The sequence below is a fragment of the Callithrix jacchus genome, chromosome 2 (genome assembly GCF_049354715.1).
Source record: "Callithrix jacchus isolate 240 chromosome 2, calJac240_pri, whole genome shotgun sequence".
In the NCBI taxonomy this organism is placed as follows: Eukaryota; Metazoa; Chordata; class Mammalia; order Primates; family Cebidae; genus Callithrix; species Callithrix jacchus.
In genome coordinates this window covers 168,531,457-168,549,994 of record NC_133503.1, presented here as the reverse complement: position 1 = coordinate 168,549,994, position 18,538 = coordinate 168,531,457, and the positions used below count along the sequence as shown (strand labels likewise).

The window sequence follows — 18,538 nt, the reverse complement described above, 5'->3', positions numbered from 1 at the left end:
GCTGCCCAATATAAGCCACGTGCATTTTTTTCAATGTTAATTTCAGTTATTATTTTATTTAATTTTAATTCCTCAGTCACAGTAGGTACAATGCCAAGTGCTTAATAGCTGCATGTGACTCTTGGGAACCATATTGGATAGCAAGGATATAGAATATTTTCATTATTGCAGAGAAAGTAATATTTAATAGCAGTGGAACTCTTCATAGAAATCAAATACACCTTTAGATTCCTTCAGTATCCCCAGAATTATATTAGCTAGTTTTTCTTAGCAAAACAGATATACCTTATGACTTTTCTGTTGACCTTTGATTATGAAAGATTAGATTGGTTTTACTTTCTAGCTGTATTTAGAATGCTCTCTATCCTCATCTCATTATTCGTAACACTTTCCTAGCATTGTTTGTGATTTTGCAAAGGATAATGCAGTAAAGAAATCTACCCTTATGTTTTATAATTGTCTTTTAAGGTGCAATTCAGATGCAGTTACAGTTATTAATTCCTTAAAGTAATTCAACTTGTATTATGTGAATAGGGAGAAAGGGAAGGTCACCTTTTTTGCATCTTTCACATCTTACCTTAGGTCTTACACAGCAGTTTAAGTACTTCATAGTAAAATTGTTTGGAAGTATTGGTAAATTACTGGTTTATAAGATATTTTTAAACATATATATTTTTGCTTTATTTGCACTTTGAGTATTAAATTGTTAAGGACAACTTGAAAAGTATATTACTTATGGACATGTTTAATGTGTTGATATTATTATTATTGCCTAATGAATATTTATACCCGGATCTTTTTTTGTATATATACATATATAGTTGTTGAAGTCTGAAGAGGATTCCTCATATAAACCTGTGAAGAAAGCTTGTACTCAACTTGTTGATAACCTAGTTGAGCACATTCTTAAATATGAGGAATCTCTAGCTGGTAAGACATTTTCATATATATATATATTGGTCTTTAGTTGATTTTATAAGATATTATTAAATACTTTGAGCACATTTCTCATTTTTGCCTCTGGCTCTGCTTATCTAATGATTACTTCACTTTGAAATGAAATACATTTTTTGTTATATAGATATCTGTTTGATGTTGCATCCTAGATTATATTGTTAAGATTGTCTAGAGCATTGTAATAAAAGCATGTGCCTCATCTCTTTTACATATCTTTCAATAGCATATTACTATTTTAGATGTCATTGAATAAGAATAAAAGTTCAGAGGCTAATAGGTATCTAGCTAATGATGCTCATCATAAAATTGTTACCTTCTAAGTCATATAAAATGGTCTCTCAAAATGAAATTGTTTTAGCTATTATAAAAATGTTTTTAAAGGTTTGTATTACATTCCTAATATTTATTATTTATAATTGTTACATAAAAGTTTGCTTAATTTTGAGCTAGAAATTTATTAAAATTTATAAATCACAAATTATTTAAGTACTTACGTTTTATATTATCTCTCACATTATTTGCCAATCACAAACCTGAAAATTTTAATCAATTATAAATAAACGATTATATAAGAAATATAAAAATTGATACCCATTGCTTTAAGCACACAAAAACTAGCATTACTTACCATCTAATGCACATTCATGAGGAACAACAATCAGCCTCAGTCATTCTCCAAAACTGGGAGCCAGTAGCCTCTAACAGAGGTCCATTTATGGCACCTACGGAAGTTGTTGATGTACTTTATATTTTTTATGCAGTCTTTTTTTTCCCCATATATACCTTTTTTTTTCTTTTTTTTTTTTTTTTTTTTTTTTGAGACAGAGTCTCGCTCTTTTGCCCAGGCTAGAGTGCAGTGGTGTGATCTCGGCTCACTGCAACCTCCGCCTCCCAGATTCAAGGGATTCTCCTGCCTCAGCCACCTGAGTAGCTGGGATTACAGGCACGTGTCACCATGCCCAACTAATTTTTTGTATTTTTAGTAGAGATGGGGTTTCACTGAGTTAGCCAGATGGTCTCGATCTCCTGACCTCATGATCTGCCCTCCTCAGCCTCCCAAAGTGCTGGGATTATAGGCGTGAGCCACCACGCCCAGCCTTTTTTCTTTTTATCTCCTTGTTCCGTTTTTTGTTGTTTTTTTTTTGTTTGTTTGGTTTTTTTGCTGTTGTTTTTCCGCATTCTGGAATTTAGGGGTGATACTGATGTCCCTTAATGTTAAAAAGTTGCTAATTCCCTCTAAAAATTAGTTTCCTAAGAACTAGTGTATTTCCTAATTAACATTTTCTTCCCACCTGAACAACACTTTATTTAGAGCTGTCTGATAGCACTATTCCAATTTCGGTTTGTTGGTCCCATTTTTTAACATTCTTCTACCACAGCAATATCTCTTTTTTCCTAGTACCCTTAAACACAGTTTCACCTCCAGTAAGTTTCTTTCCTGTATTCACTTCCTTTTTTTTTTTTTTTTTTTTTGAAAGACAGGGTCTCACTCTGTCATCCAGGCTGGGGTGTAGTGGTGCAGTCATAGCTCACTGCAACCTAGAATTCCTGGGCTCAAGCAGTCCTCCCACCTCGGCCTCCCGAGTAACTGGGACTATAAGTGCACATCACCACACCAGGCTAATTTTTTATTTTTCTGTAGAGATGGGGTTTTGCCATGTTGCCCAGGCTGATTTCAAATTCATAGACTCAAGCCTTCTTCCTGTATGGCCTTCCAAAGTGCTGAGATTACAGGTGTGAGCCATTACACCTAGCCAATTAATTTTAGGTATTAACCAATACCACATTTATACCCAAAAGCCCATCCCTTAACTTCCCAATTTCCATTAGTGTAAAATTTGCCTTCCATAGATAGCATGGCCTCTTGTTTTTTATCTTGAGTGTGTGTGATTTCTATACCAAAGAAAAAATTAGATGGAGAAAATCTAGTATCATAAGAACTACTAATTCATTATATTGAGGGTCTGCCTATACTGGACCTATTTAGGGGATAATATTAATTAATTTAAATAATATTCTGTATAATTTCCACTTCCTTGTCACATTTTAGTGTCTTATTTCTCTGTTTGTTTTTCCAGACTCTGACAATAAAGGTGTGAATTCTGGAAGATTGGTAGCTTGCATAACCACTTTGTTCTTATTCAGCAAAATAAGACCCCAGCTCATGGTTAAACATGCAATGACTATGCAACCATACCTTACCACTAAATGTAGTGTAAGTATAGAGCTATCTTATTTTTGTATCTCATAGAAGACATTAAGTGCTTTAAATTTAGAATTCACATGCATCAACCACATTCTCACTGACAGATCAACTGTGTCATTTACTTAGATATATGTTCGGTTTGTAGCAAGTGATCTATAAACATCACGTGTGATATACTATAAATAAGGTTGAGGTTCCATTTTGCTGTAAGCTCCTCAAGCCAAATCCTCAGTAAATACTTACCAAATGTTATAGCTATTGTTAAGATCTCCAAGGGAATGAAGCAGAGTTCCTGTCTTTGAGAAATTTACTATCTTTTGGATCCTGAATTTACTTTTCATTTGTCTGTCATTTATAATATAATAAAAAATATATAAATTGATACCTATTGCTTGAAGCACACAAAGACTAGGATTACTGCTGGCCATGGTGGCTCATGCCTGTAATCTCAGCACTTTGGGAGGCTGAGGCGGATGGATCACCTGAGGTCGAGAGTTCAAGACCAGCCTGACCAATATGGAGAAACCCCGTCTCTATTAAAAATACAAAATTAGCCAGGCGTAGTGGCGTGTGCCTGTAATCCCAGCACTCAGGAGGCTGAGGCAGGAGAATCGCTTGAACCCAGGAGGCAGAGGTTGCAGTGAGCCAAGATTGTGCCATTGCACTCCAGCCTGGGTAACAAGAGCAAAACTCCAACTCAAAAAAAAAAAAAAGACTAGCATTACTTCCCATCTAATGCACATTAATGAGGAACAACAGTCAACCTTAGTCGTTCTCCAAAATTGAGAGCCAACAGCCTCTAACAGAGGTCCATTTATGGCACCTAAGGATATTGTCTATATGCTTTATATTTTTTATACAGTCTTTTTAAATTTTTTATTTATATTTTATTATAAATATATTTTTTAATTTTTATAATTGAGCAGTATATTAAATACGGAAAATCTAATATCATACCAGAGATGTTAGACTGTTAAGTTAATATTAACATACACTATAAAATAAGGTATGAAAAGTAAGACACTGCTCAAGTAAAATTATCCAGCAAATAAATCTTTAAAGTATATATGACGGCATAGTGAGTTAAATGGTTTACATGTATAATCTCATTTACTTTATGAAGTATCTCTGTTTTACAGATAAGGAAACTGAAGCTTAAAGAATATAAATAATTGTTACAAATGTAAAATTTTTAAATACTCTAAAAACCTAATAAATATAAAAGGTTTCTGACATACCATGTACCTAATGTTCCTAAGGAGCTCATTTTAACTGTTTTCTCTATTACATTTGTTTTGCTGCTATGGTCAGTTTTTTGGTGATCCAGATTACAAGCTCTCAGCAAAAACCTCAGGACTTCCTGAGAAAACTTTAAGAACTGAGGAAAGTAGTAAAGGATAATAAATGTTTTTGTTCCTACAAACACCGTGCATTTACTTTTGAGACACCAATTCTATCTTTAGCATTTGTATTAATTCCAGAAATAAATTGGTTAATATTGTGGCTAATAACAGTAACTAATAATTTTTTAACACAGTACCAAGCACTGTGAAAATTTTCCATGTATTAGCTCATTTACTTTGTGAAGTAAGTACTATTATTATCTCAGTTTTATTTCGGATAAAGATAGTTTCCTAATATCAGATAAGGAAACTAAAGCTTAAAGAATATAAATAACTGGCCCAATGTCACATAGCTAACCAGTCCCATAGCTAGAATTCAGCCCCATGCCTGCCAGGAGAGTCTGGACTATAATGAAACCTATTATAAATTATTTATATTATAAATAGTCCTTGCATGATTTTGAACCAGTAATTTTTTAAAAGAAATTGACTCTTTAAAATGTTTGGTACATTTTTTGTGTATGTATGTAGACAAACCTAAAGTTTTCTATTAATAAGAGTATTTTATACATGATAATTTTTTTAATATTTTGTGGGTTTTGTTTTTATATTCTATCCCCATCTCTTTCAGAATAAGCATCCTAGAGTGTCCTTAACATACTTTTATAGTGTGGATACACTGGCATATATAAATGGTTGACCAGGTTTTGTAAATATTAAATCATATTATATAGGTATTTGTTAGGCATATTTGTTAATCTCACATTACCTGGTATATAACTAATTCCTTGATTTAGATGGCTACATATTATCCATTTTATGGATGTCCTATAATTTATTTGAACATTTCCCTATTTGGCAGGTGTTTACATATTTCCTTTTGGTCACCACTACAAATAGTTTCTAAATTAACAGGCCAGGCGCTCATGCCTGTAACCCCAACACTTTTGGAGGCCAAGGCAGGTGGATCAAAAGGTCAAGAGATTGAGACCTTCCTGACCAACATGGTGAAACCCCGTCTCTACTAAAAATATAAAAATTAGCTGGGTGTGGTGGCACACACCTGTAGTCCCAGCTACTCGGGAGGCTGAGGCAGGAGAATTATTTGAACCCAGGAGGCGGAGGTTGCAGTGAGCCAAGATCACATCACTGCACTCCAGCCTGTCGTCAGAGCGAGACTCCATCTCAAAACAAAAACAATGTTTAAATAAACATTCCTATTTAAATACTTTAAGTAATGGTGCCTTTATTTTGGAACAGATTCTGAGGAGTGGACTTGCAAGGTTGAAACAATGGTTATTGTGGTTTTGATTTTTAGTTGATCTTGCCATGTGGTGGATGTGTTTTATACAGCCTTTTGGAAAGCTATATGTGACGATCATTGTCATTATTTTAGTACTATTTGCCAGTCTAACAGGTGGAAAGGAATAATTCATCATTGCTTCAGTTTCCCTCCCTGACTGCCAAGAAGGTTGAGCATCTTTTCATGGTACTGACCAGTTGGGCTTGCTTTACTGTGAATTCACTGTTCATATCATTTTTGTATCATTTGCCCATTTTACCTTTGAATCGTAGGCCTTTTTTTAGGAGAGCTCTTTAAATAATTTAAATATTTTAAGTATTAAGCCATCTTATAGTATTTTCATTGCAAATATTTTTTCCTGTTCTGTTGCTCTTTTACTTTATGGTCTCCATCTTTCTTTAAATTTTTCTTCTAGAAATTAAGATATTCTACTTGATTTTCCAGGCCAGTATGTTAAAAGAATGTTCAGAAAATGCTACCTTTTTTTTTTTCTTTTTTGAGACAGAGTCTTGCACTGTCTTTTGGGCTGGAGCGCAATGGCGGGATCTTGGCTCGCTGCAGCCTCCGCCTCCTGGGTTCACGTGACTCTCCTGCCTCAACCTCCTGAGTAGCTAGGATTACAGGCACACACCACGACACTCGGCTAATTTTTTGTATTTTTAGTAGAGACAGGTTTTACTATGTCACCATGTTGGCCAGACTGGTCTCAAACTCCTGACCTTGTGATCTGCTGACTTCAGCCTCCCAAAGTGTTGGGATTACAGGCATGAGCCACTGTGCCTAGCCACTGCATTTTTTTTTTTTTAAGTAAAATGCTGGCACTGGTTCTCAAATGAATTTATCTTACCCAACAAAAATTCTGCTATCCCTAGACCTACTTTTACTTATTACAGGAAACAACAGGATTTCTATGCTACCTAAAAAGAATTGAACTTACCTTTTTAATCCTGTAGAGATTCTAAAAGGAAGGATGAATATGAGGTTGAAATTTTTTTTTATTAATACTCCTACAAGCCAAGTGGTGGGAATGTATTTTAACTAGTGACATAATGAACTTAAAAAGTCCAAACTGAGTCCATTACTAACAGTGAGGAGTAGTAGCTTAAAAACATGCATTGAGGCTGGGCACAGTGGTTTATGCCTGTAATCCCAGCATTTTGGGAGGCCAAGGTGGGTGAATCACCTGAGGTCAGGAGTTCGAGACCAACCTGACCAGTATGATAAAATCCCATCTCTACTAAAAATACAAAAGAAAAAACCAGGCACAGTGGCATGTGCCTGTAATCCCAGCTACTCAGGAGGCTGAAACAGGAGAATCACTTGAACCCCAGAGGCGGAGGTTGCAGTGAGCTGAGATCACAGCATTGCACTCCAGCCTGGGCGACAAGAACAAATCTGCATCTCAAGGAAAAAAAACATGCATTGAAAACCTTGCTACACACACACACACACACACACACACACACACACACACAACTTTGGTCGCCTTTGGGGAAATGAGCTATGTGGCTGGAGGATTGGTAGGAACAAGATTATTATAAATCCTTTTGTGCTTCTTTTGTTTTTAAAGTCTCTACCTATTTTTTTATACATGCTTAGTTTTCTTAATTAAAGAAATACACATTTAAATTTAAAATAATTAAGTCCTAGTCTGAGCATGGTGACTCACACCTATAATCCCAGTGCTTTGGTTGTCCAAGGTGGGAGGATCACTTGAGGCCAAGAATTCAAAACCAGCCTGGGCAACATAATAAGACCTTGTCTTCACAAAAATTAAAATTAAAAAATTAGCCGGGTGTGGTGTTATGTGCCTGTAGTCCTAGCTACTCGAGAGACTGTAAGGAAAATCACTCGAGTTCAGGATTGCACTGAGCTATGATTATGCCACTGCACTCCAACCTGGACAATTGAGCAAGACTCTTGTTTCTTAAAAATAGAGAAGCCTTTTTTCTAGTTCTGAGATTCTACATTTTTATCTATCAGAAAATTTTAACACAGGGTTTCTCAACCTCAGCACTATTGACAGGACGAGATTATTCTTTGTTGTCAAGGACTGTTCTGTGCATTCAGGATGTTTAGCAGCATCTCTGGTCTCTAGCCATTAGATGCCAGTAGTGACTCCCATTGTGACAACCAAAAATGTCTCCAGACACTGCCAAATACCCCTGTGTCAGGGTACAGGGGAAGAAGCTTACTCCTGGTTGAGAACTGCTGGGTTAACATACACAACTTGGAAAATAATCTTAAAAACTGTGCCAGTCTTTGTATAATGCTGTCTAAACAAAGGTATTTACATATTGACAGCATTATACAAATACAAAAAAATATAACTTCTAAACAAAGGTATTTACATATTGATAGCATTATACAAAGGGAAAAAATATAACTTTAACATTGTGATTAAGTGACCCCAAAGTCACATTTTGGTAAGTTAGTTGTCAGTCCATATTTCTGACATGCTGATATTTCTCCTTCCATACCCTGGGGGAAAAAAAAGTTCTTTCTAATATACTTGTGTTTTTAACTCAACCTTGACATGCAGAATGACCTATTTCTGCCTCCCAAATAATGTAAAGCTGTATATAGTTTCTTTTCAGGTTTTGGATATTCATAAAGCATTGATTTTATTCTTGTAGACACAAAATGATTTCATGGTTATCTGCAGTGGTTTTGGATGTTCATAAAGCATTAATTTTATTCTTATAGACTCAAAATGATTTCATGGTTATCTGCAATGTTGCAAAAATTCTAGAGCTAGTTGTACCACTGATGGAGCATCCAAGTGAAACTTTCCTTGCCACGATTGAAGAAGATCTAATGAAGCTCATCATCAAATATGGCATGACTGTAAGCACTCAGTTTACCATTTCTTTATTCATTAGTATAAAATTTTAATGTATTTTATTACCATTTTTAAAGCAAATAGTTATAAAAGGCTGTTTTTTAAATAGTGTATTTTTATCTTTAATTTTTATCTAAACAAACATTTTCTATGTTTTAGGTAGTGCAACATTGTGTGAGCTGTCTTGGGGCTGTTGTAAATAAAGTGACACAAAATTTTAAATTTGTGTGGGCTTGTTTCAATAGATACTATGGTAAGTTCAATACCAGGGTTTTAAAAATTATTCCGCTGGTTCCTGCAGTGTGTCCAGCTCATTTTAAACACCTTGATAAAAAGCTAGAATCAAGGAAATTATGAGGTGTGATTATCCACCATGGTCCTCTCTCAGAAATAATATTTTCTAATGTCTTTTGTATTCCCGTAAGAACCCACTGTGATTGCTTCAGAAATTTATCTCCTGATAAGTAAAGGTTGGCAAATTTTTTGCATAGTAGGTGAGAAGTAAAATTTAAATTAGCGTACATTAATTATTTTAGACTCTAAAGAGTGCCCTTGTAATTCTAGACATATTTAATATTTAGAACCATTAGTAAAAATTAATTGGCCAGGCCCAGTGGCTCACACCTGTAATCCCAGCACTTTGGGAGGGCAAGCTGGGTGGATCACCTGTGGTCAGAAGTTAGAGACCAGCCTGGCCAACATGGTGAAACTCCATCTCTCTACTAAAAATAGAAAAATTTGCCAGGCATGGTGGCGCACAACTGTAATCCCAGCTACTTGGGTGGCTCAGGCAGGAGAATTGCTTGAAGCTGCGAGGCAAAGGTTGCAGTGAGCCAAGATTACATCACTGCACAACTGGGCAACACAGTGAGACTCCATCTCAAAAAAAAAATTGTAATTCATGAGTAGTAATTATTTGAACATAGTAAATCAAAGATAAAGGGTTTATTATAAATAAATATTACTTATCTTTATTAGGTGCCATTTCAAAATTAAAAAGTCAGCACCAAGAGGACCCAAATAACACTTCACTTCTAACAAACAAACCAGCACTTCTTAGATCCCTTTTCACGGTTGGAGCACTGTGTCGGCATTTTGATTTTGATCTGGAAGATTTTAAAGGCAACAGCAAGGTAAAGATAGTAATGGTATAAAACATAGAACTGTATAGCACTGTGATCTGAGAATGACAGTAATGACCCAGAATGAAGGCAATATTAGAGTAGTCTGGTTTAATGAGAATTCTGAAAACAGTGCTACTCAAAGCATGGTCCTCAGACTGGCTGCAAATACATGAACTGTTACTGGCATGTAACCCGATAATGAAATTTCCCTGACAAGTTATATCAGCTTTGTAACAGTAGGCACACTGTTGACATCAACAGCTGACTTAAAAAATTTTTTTTTCAATGAAGAGAACAATGCACTGATTGACATTCTGAAACAAGCTTTTTTGTCAGACTGATAATTTGAATGCCACTGTTCTAAAATAAATGGAATTGGTTACTTATTTTTTTAATGAAGTTCACATAAGAAATTCTCATTGTCTTTTGGTATTTTTTTTTCCTTTATAGTTGAAAATTAATCTGAATTATTCTTCATGAATACTTTAATGTGTTTTCCTTCCCTTAGGTTAACATAAAAGACAAAGTACTTGAACTATTAATGTATTTTACAAAACATTCAGATGAAGAAGTACAAACAAAAGCTATCATTGGTCTAGGTAAGTTAAGTCTAAATTTCTTTATAATTTGTAGCTATTTGAGGGGGTAGAGCACATTTTTAAATATTGTGAATCTAAATTGATTTATTTAAATATGTTTTTATTAGCAGTAGGGTTTGGTGTATAGAATGTATGTCTGGGGATTAAAACAACTGGGTTCCATTCTTGTCATGGCCATTGACTTCCTGGGTAACCTTGAGCAAGCCACTTGTCTGTTCATCAGTTTCTTCATTAGTAAAATGGAGACAACACTACTACTTCTACTCCTCCTCCATAGGGTATCTTAAGAACGTTCTCTAAAGCCCTTTGATAAAGAAAAATAACGTAGAAGAATTCTGTGCACTTTGTATTTTTTTGATTGTTCTTTTTCATTGCAAAGCTTTATCACTGCAGGAAGCTGCCACATCTAGTTAAAACAATGATCAGTCTACACTGACTTATTTATATAAAAGCAAATAATAAGCAACCCAGAAGGAGCAATTTTGGATATATACCTGTTCCATATTATTTTTTCAGGAAGCATTGATATAATAAAACATGTTTTGCAATTGTTAGGCATGTCTATGTGGCTTATTTCTAGGAAGGAATTTAGAATATGAGGAAATAGGAGGAGAATGACATTAAAGTACCTGAATTGAATGCATTTCAAAAAATACAAGAACAGTCTGTCCAGGTTTTTGGCTTTTGTTGTTTGTTTTGTACAAATACAGTTGGCCTTCCATATCCATAGGTTTCATATCTGTGGATTTATCTACCAAGGATCAAAAATACTGAGAAAAAAAATTGCACCTACACTTATATACAAACTTTTTTCTTGTCATTATTCTCTAAACAACAGCAATTATATAGCATTTACATTGTATTAGATATAAATAGAGATGATTTAAAGTATAGAGGAGGATGTGAATAGGTTATATGCAAATACTGCCCCATTTTATATCAGGGACTTGGGAATTCACGGATTTTGGTATCCCTGGGAGGTTCTGGAACCAATCTCCCATGGATACCAAGCGACGACTATACACATAAGATACCAATAAGATTAATAACTTATTTGTAAATTGTATTTTGGTATTACATTTAAGGTTTATACTTGAATATGCATGAGTAGTTATTTATATTAGTCTTTTGAACAAAAATGAGTACAAAAAGATTTTGAGTTACCTAAATCTTACTAAATTATGTTTATGATACCTGGAAATAAATTGAAATCTTATTTTATTCCTCCTCCATCCCTTTTTGAAAATTGCTTATAGCACATAGAGTAAAAAGTCAGACATCACTTACTAAGGAGTTAAATCAGTGCAATATTACCTTCAAGCCAATATGTATCTTTAAATATTCAGCTGGGACATAATTTATACAGAGTGGTAAAACTAATAGTGTTACAACTATTTCAGAGTAAAAAAAGATGAAGTTTTAACTTAAAGAAGCACTATCCAGAAAATATTGCCTCTAGACCAGTTAATAAAAGACATCTTGCCTGGGCCATAGTTATCCTGAGTGACCTTGGGCTAGTTATCTGATCACTCTTTGCTTTGAGTTTAGTTTGTTGTTTGTTATCAATAATACTTGCTATCATCAGAGATCTTCATTTTTTCTCAAATATTATATACAAATAAGCATGGATAACAATATTATATTGCTACTTATTAATCCGTGGTTATAGGATTTAGCATTGTGGCCTCATTATAATGCCATATGAGAAAGAAATGGAAGATATTTTTAACTCTGGTTTATTATTGTTTCATTAAATGAATATATTTTAATTTAAAAAAAAATAATGTCGATGTAGTACCTTCTGCTGGGGATCTGAAATGTTTGCAGACATTACTTCTTAAATCCTGAAAACCTCCCTTTGAGGTAGGTGGGTGGTAAATATTATTATCCCCATTTTACAGATGGAGAATTGAGGCACAGAGAGATTATGTGACTCACCCAAGGTCACACTACAAGTCAGTGGTGGAGCCAGGAATAGAATCCAAGACTCCTGACTCCTAATCCACTCCCCTAGCCACTAGGCCCTGCTCCCTCCTCAAGGTTTCCTCTTGTGTGAAATTCTCCTTTGAAATGCAATTTCTTGTTTTTAATTCATGGGGAAAGAAGTACCTGCTCTAATACTTCTCTAGGTAAGGCCACCAGCATATTCTTCCGGTTGTTTTATTTTTTTTTTAAATAAGGAGCTGTTTATATAATTTATTAACATATTTATTAAATGTTTATTTAATTTTAATATGAATATATGATGAGATTTTTCCCCTCTCCCATAGGATTTGCCTTTATTCAGCATCCAAGTCTAATGTTCGAGCAAGAAGTGAAGAATCTATATAATAATATTTTATCCGATAAGAATTCTTCAGTCAATTTAAAAATTCAAGTGTTAAAAAATCTCCAGACCTACCTACAAGAAGAAGATACACGTATGCAGCAGGCAGATAGAGACTGTAAGTGAAAATATATTTTTAAATTTCACAGCTACAGTTATACTATATGGCTTTATCTTTAAATATCTAAAGTTCCTTATCTGTTGGATGAAGAAATTCAGTTAAATAGCAGTCCTTGTGCTGAGGTCTATAGCTAGGCTTTAGCATATTCTTAAATTCTCTAAAATAGTTTTAAAATTTTATATGTGTGTAAACATTTTGAGGGAGGAGTTCTCATTGGGTTTTCAGAGGGGCCTCTGATACACACACACACACACAGAACCAGAACACACACACACACACTGAACCAGAACACTAGCTATAGCGTTTTGTGATTTTGGTTATGGCCTAATTTTGAAAAATTTGGTAAAGTTAGTATATGTGCTCTTAATACAGGTTTATCCTTTGCTTTCTTTTGTAGGGAAAAAAGTTGCAAAACAGGAAGACTTAAAAGAAATGGGTGATGTTTCCTCAGGGATGAGTAGTTCCATCATGCAGCTTTACCTCAAACAGGTGCTTGAGGCATTTTTTCACACTCAGTCAAGTGTGCGCCACTTCGCCCTAAATGTCATCGCATTGACTCTAAATCAAGGTCTTATTCATCCAGTTCAGGTAAGCATGTTTTATGGCAGCAGCACTCTCTAAGAGAGCCAGATTAGTTGTCACTTGATACATTGTGTTTATAGAGAATAAGTAGTATTTTATTCTTCTTACTCTTCTTTGTACTAAACTCTTAAGAATCTAAAAGTTTTAGACAATCTCTTGAGTTATCTTTACTGTAAAATACCCATATATTCATAATATAGTCTCTGTTATAAACAAACTTTTAATTTCTGTTGGCAGAACATATACTCAAGTTATTTTTCTAAGTAGGGATGATATATTTGTTTTAATTCATATTTACTTTTATCCCTGAGATCCAACAATCTATAATGTGAAGAGAGTTAACTGGGTTTAAAAGTATAATATGTTTAAAAGGGTGGAGTTTTAGTCCACAGAAAAGTAAATTATATAATCTCAATTTTTTCATCTTTAAGTTGGGGATAATATCAGCTACGGACACCTCATAGCATTGATATGAGGGCAAAACGATATAATAAGAAATTAGTATTACTGAAGATTGGCAGCCAATACTGATATAGTAGTATATATTCATCTGATGGTCAAAATAGTGCCATAGGCTACAAAAGTGTATATATTAAATAAGCAGAGTCTATACCCTTCAGGATTTTTATATCGGCTATTTTTAATGAAACTTTTTCTAAAATATGCTATATTTAATTATGCCGTGGTCTTCCCTATGTCCTGAAGCAAAGCATGTTAACAAATGTTTATCCTGTTCTTCATGACTCAGGGCTATTACCATAAAGAATCTTACATTACAATGTAACAGTAGTACATTGAAACTGTCACCTTTGCGAATTACTGAGGGCTCTTTTTGGGTGCTTTTTATTATGTTTGCTTTTTAAACTTTTTTTAATTTCATGCAAAGGAGCAGGATGCAGTGGCTCACACATGTAATCCCTGCACTTTGGGAGGCTGAGGTGGGTGGATCACTTGGGTCAGGAGATCGAAACTACCCTAGCCAACATGGTGACACACCGTCTCTACTAAAAATACAAAAATTAACAAGGTGTGATTGTGCATGCCTGTAGTCCAGCTACATGGTAGGCTGACGCAGGAAAATCACTTGAACCCAGGAGGCAGAGGTTGCAGTGAGCTAAAACCAGACCATTGCACTCCAGCCTGGCGGACAGAGGGAGACTCCATCTCAAAAAAAAAAAAAATTCACACAAAGAAATTGCAAAAGTGATGCAATGAAGTCCTTTATACCCTTCATCTATATTCACCATTTGTTGACATTTTGCCACAATTGCTTTATCTCTCTTTCTTTATACATCTACTTTTTTCTGAATCATTTGGCAGGAAGTTTCAGATAATTATGATTTTTTTTTTTTTTTTGAGACGGAGTTTTGCTCTTGTTACCCAGGCTGGAGTGCAATGGCGTGATCTCGGCTCATCGCAACCTCTGCCTCCTGGGTTCAGGCAATTCTCCTGCCTCAGCCTCCTGAGTAGCTGGGATTACAGGCACATGCCACCATGCCCAGCTAATTTTTTTAATATTTTTAGAAGAAACGGAGTTTCACCATGTTGACCAGGATGGTTGCGATCTCTTGACCTCGTGATCCACCCGCCTCGGCCTCCCAAAGTGCTGGGATTACAGGCCTGAGCCACCGTGCCCGGCCTATTATGATTCTTTACCACTGAACACTTCAGCATATATTTTCTAAGAAAAAGGACATTCTCTTACAAAACCATAATTATTAAATTTAGGAAGTTTAACATTGATACAATATTATCTAATATACAGTTCATTTTCAGATTCTGCTAGTTAACCTAAAGTATTCTCTTTAGCCTTTTTTCTTTTTTTGAGACAGGATCTTGCTCTGTTGGCCAGGCTGGAGTGCAGTAACACAGTCTCAGCTCACTGCAGTCTCTGCCTCCTGGCCTCAAGCAATCTTCCCACCTCAGCCTCCCAAGTAGCTGAGACTACTAGTGTGTGTCACCACACCTGGCTAATTTTTGTAATTTTTTTAGAGATGGGATTTCACTGTGTTGGCCAGGCAGGTCTGGAACTCCTGAGCTCAAGTGATCCGCCTTGCCTCAGTGTCCCAACGTGCTGGAATTACAGGCATAAGCCACCACACCCATGCTATAGCCTTTTTTCTCTCCTGATTCAAGGTTTAACATGATTATCTCTTTCATTTAGAGCCCTGTCTATATTTTAAATTTACGTTATGTTTGTTGTTGTTTTTCTGGCCTTCTCATTGCTTTTTGATTCAGACTCACTTAACATAGTAGTGCTGTTTTGACTTTAGAAGTACAGTGAATATGTCTGTTATCAACTGTCTGATCCTATAAGCCACATCTGAAATCAACTTTAAAAAGCAATTATATTTTCCTAGCTTTGAGTATGGAAAACAAATTACTATTTGTCCTATATTATCTTCACAAGGCAAATTCAGTCAAGCTTTAAAAACTATTGCATTGTATATTTGTTGTAGTCTATATCATAATCTTAAATATTCTTAGTGTGAGAATACTTTATTTTAAAGCACCTTAAATTTACAATGAAATTGTTTAAATTTTACCACATTAGTATTTTTGCTGGTGCTGCAGTGCTTTCTGGATTTAAGCGAAATCTCAAGAAAGAGTTATCATTTGAAAAAGAAACTAAAACACAGCCTTTATAGGAAAGCCTATAAGGTTAAAATCATATATCTCAGATATGTAAAAAGTTTTGACATTTTTAAATACAGAGAGAGTTTTTACAACTGTGATACCAATTTTTTATTTTTGTTTCCAGTGTGTGCCGTATTTAATTGCTATGGGCACAGACCCAGAACCTGCTATGCGGAACAAGGCTGATCAGCAACTTGTGGAAATAGACAAAAAATATGCCGGATTCATTCATGTACGTATTTTAACATTTTACAACCTAAATTTAAGCATTTTTATTGAGTAAAGTGTTTCTTTGATAAATGTCCTGGCAACATTCATAATTGGGATAAAACGTCTTACTTAGTACTTACCTTCTAAACATGCAACTAAGTTAATCTCCCAAGGAGTTTATTCTAGTTTTAAATTAAGATTGTCCTAGAGGTGACAGTTTAGCAAGCACAATAGACTAGAAATCAGGAAACCAGATATTACATCCTACTATATGAACCTGGCTACAATGACTCTTCTAGGCCTCATTTTTTTTCCTTCTTCTTCTTTGAAATGAGGGATTGTAAGAGAAAATCTCTAGTGTTCCCTCTAGCACTTTGTTCTGTGATTCATATTATTTTAATTAAGAAAACCAAATAATGAAGCTAGCCTCAGAACATAATGCTCTAAGTATATCTTTAATTTGTGTCTTTTAATTTCCCTGACAAAAATGAGACTTTTATTGATTTCAGATGAAAGCAGTGGCTGGTATGAAGATGTCTTACCAGGTACAACAGGCAATCAACACATGCCTAAAAGATCCCGTAAGGGGTTTCAGACAAGACGAGTCCTCTAGCGCTTTATGTTCACACCTTTACTCCATGATCCGTGGAAACCGCCAACACAGACGAGCCTTTCTTATTTCTTTACTCAACCTCTTTGATGACACAGCAGTAAGCACAAAAACTTATTATTTTAAGAAAATAAATGTTCTAGAAATTTTATGGCTAGTCACCATTTTTTAAATATTACCATTTTATAGTATATGATAGTAACTTCATTAAACGTTTTCTTAATCTTCTTATTTTCAAAGTGCACAGTCAAAAAGGGGAAATTTTATTTGAGAATAAGTGTAATGAAGAATAATGTATAATTGTGCCTCCATACTGAATATCCTATAAACCTTAATAACAGTTCCTGTAAGCTTATCTTTCAATAAACTACGTCACTAAACTAATAACTTTGGGAATCAATTACCTAAATAAGTAAGACTCAAATATTGTTAGAGAGTAACTGGTCTAGGTTTTTGGCTGTTGAGATCCCGAGTTGTTCAACTTGACTTCTCTTAATGAAGAGCCCACTTTTGTGTATAGTAGTCCTCCTTATACTTAAAGATGCATTTCATGACCCTCAATGGATGCATGAAACCATGGATAGTACTATATCTTATATATACAGTCAGGTATCACTTAATGACAGGGATACATTTGGAGAAAAGCATAATTAGGCAATTTCATTGCTGTGTGAACATCTTACTTACACAAACCTAGATGTTGTAGCCTACCTAGGCTATATTGTTCCTAGACTACAAACCTGTACAGCAGGTTACTATACTGAATACTGTATATTACTGTAACACAATGGTAAGTATTTGTGTATCTAAACATATCTAAACATAGAAAAGGTACAATAAAAATATGATAGGATAATCTTATGGGACCATCATCATATATCTGGTTTGTCATTGATTAAAACATGGTTATATAGCACATGGCTGTACTGTTTTTTCCTATACATACAAATATATGTTTAAGTTTTAATTTATATATTAGTTACAGTAAGAGATAAAATAGAGCAATTATAACAGTATACTGTAATATAAGTTACATGAATGGCATCTTTTTGCTCTGTTAGTCACAGTAAGAGATTAACAACAATAATAGACCAATTATAACAGTATACTGTAATAAAAGTTACATGAATGAGATCTTGCTTTTCTCTGTCCCTCAGAATACCTTTTTGTATTTTACTCATCTATTTTTGGACTTTGGTGGACCAAGGGTAACTGAAACTATCGAAAGCAAAACAGCAATAAGAGGGGATTACCATAATTACCATTTTGCCGCTTCTGACTGTTGCACTAGTTGCATTGGTCAGGACCCTAGGCCAAGAAAACTGAATATTCTGTTTTTTAAGTTTACCTTTTAATTTATTTATTTTATACAATATTTATTCAGCATCTGCTATGTACCAGACATTGTGCTAAGAAGTTTAATGAGCATAAAATAGTAAAGACAATTGTGGTTTCTGCCCACACAGAGCTCGCATGAGTCTATGTGTATAGCAGTTTTTAAAACAACAAAAGAGGTGGGAGCAGTGGCTCATTCCTATAATCCCAACACTTTGGGAAGTCAAGGCGACCGGATTACAAGGTCAGGAGTTTGAGACCACCCTGCCCAACATGGTGAAACCCCGTCTCTACAAAAATACAAAAAATTAGCCAGGTGTGGTGGCACACACCTGTAATCCCA

At 34.8% G+C, this 18,538-nt stretch overlaps 1 protein-coding gene across 3 annotated transcripts in view; it reads left to right on the top strand.

Annotated features, from left to right (window-relative positions):
- The window catches only part of NIPBL (NIPBL cohesin loading factor), a 198,499-nt gene that overhangs the window by 167,776 nt on the left and 12,185 nt on the right, over window positions 1–18,538 (top strand). For all 3 annotated transcript variants that reach the window (XM_002745070.6, XM_008992160.5, XM_035291672.3), the window contains 10 exons: window positions 822–930; window positions 3,036–3,172; window positions 8,516–8,656; window positions 8,811–8,904; window positions 9,630–9,784; window positions 10,284–10,374; window positions 12,645–12,818; window positions 13,219–13,409; window positions 16,165–16,272; window positions 16,760–16,960. In XM_002745070.6, coding sequence (XP_002745116.1) covers window positions 822–930; window positions 3,036–3,172; window positions 8,516–8,656; window positions 8,811–8,904; window positions 9,630–9,784; window positions 10,284–10,374; window positions 12,645–12,818; window positions 13,219–13,409; window positions 16,165–16,272; window positions 16,760–16,960 — 1,401 coding nt within the window. The remainder of the gene's footprint in view (window positions 1–821; window positions 931–3,035; window positions 3,173–8,515; window positions 8,657–8,810; window positions 8,905–9,629; window positions 9,785–10,283; window positions 10,375–12,644; window positions 12,819–13,218; window positions 13,410–16,164; window positions 16,273–16,759; window positions 16,961–18,538) is intronic.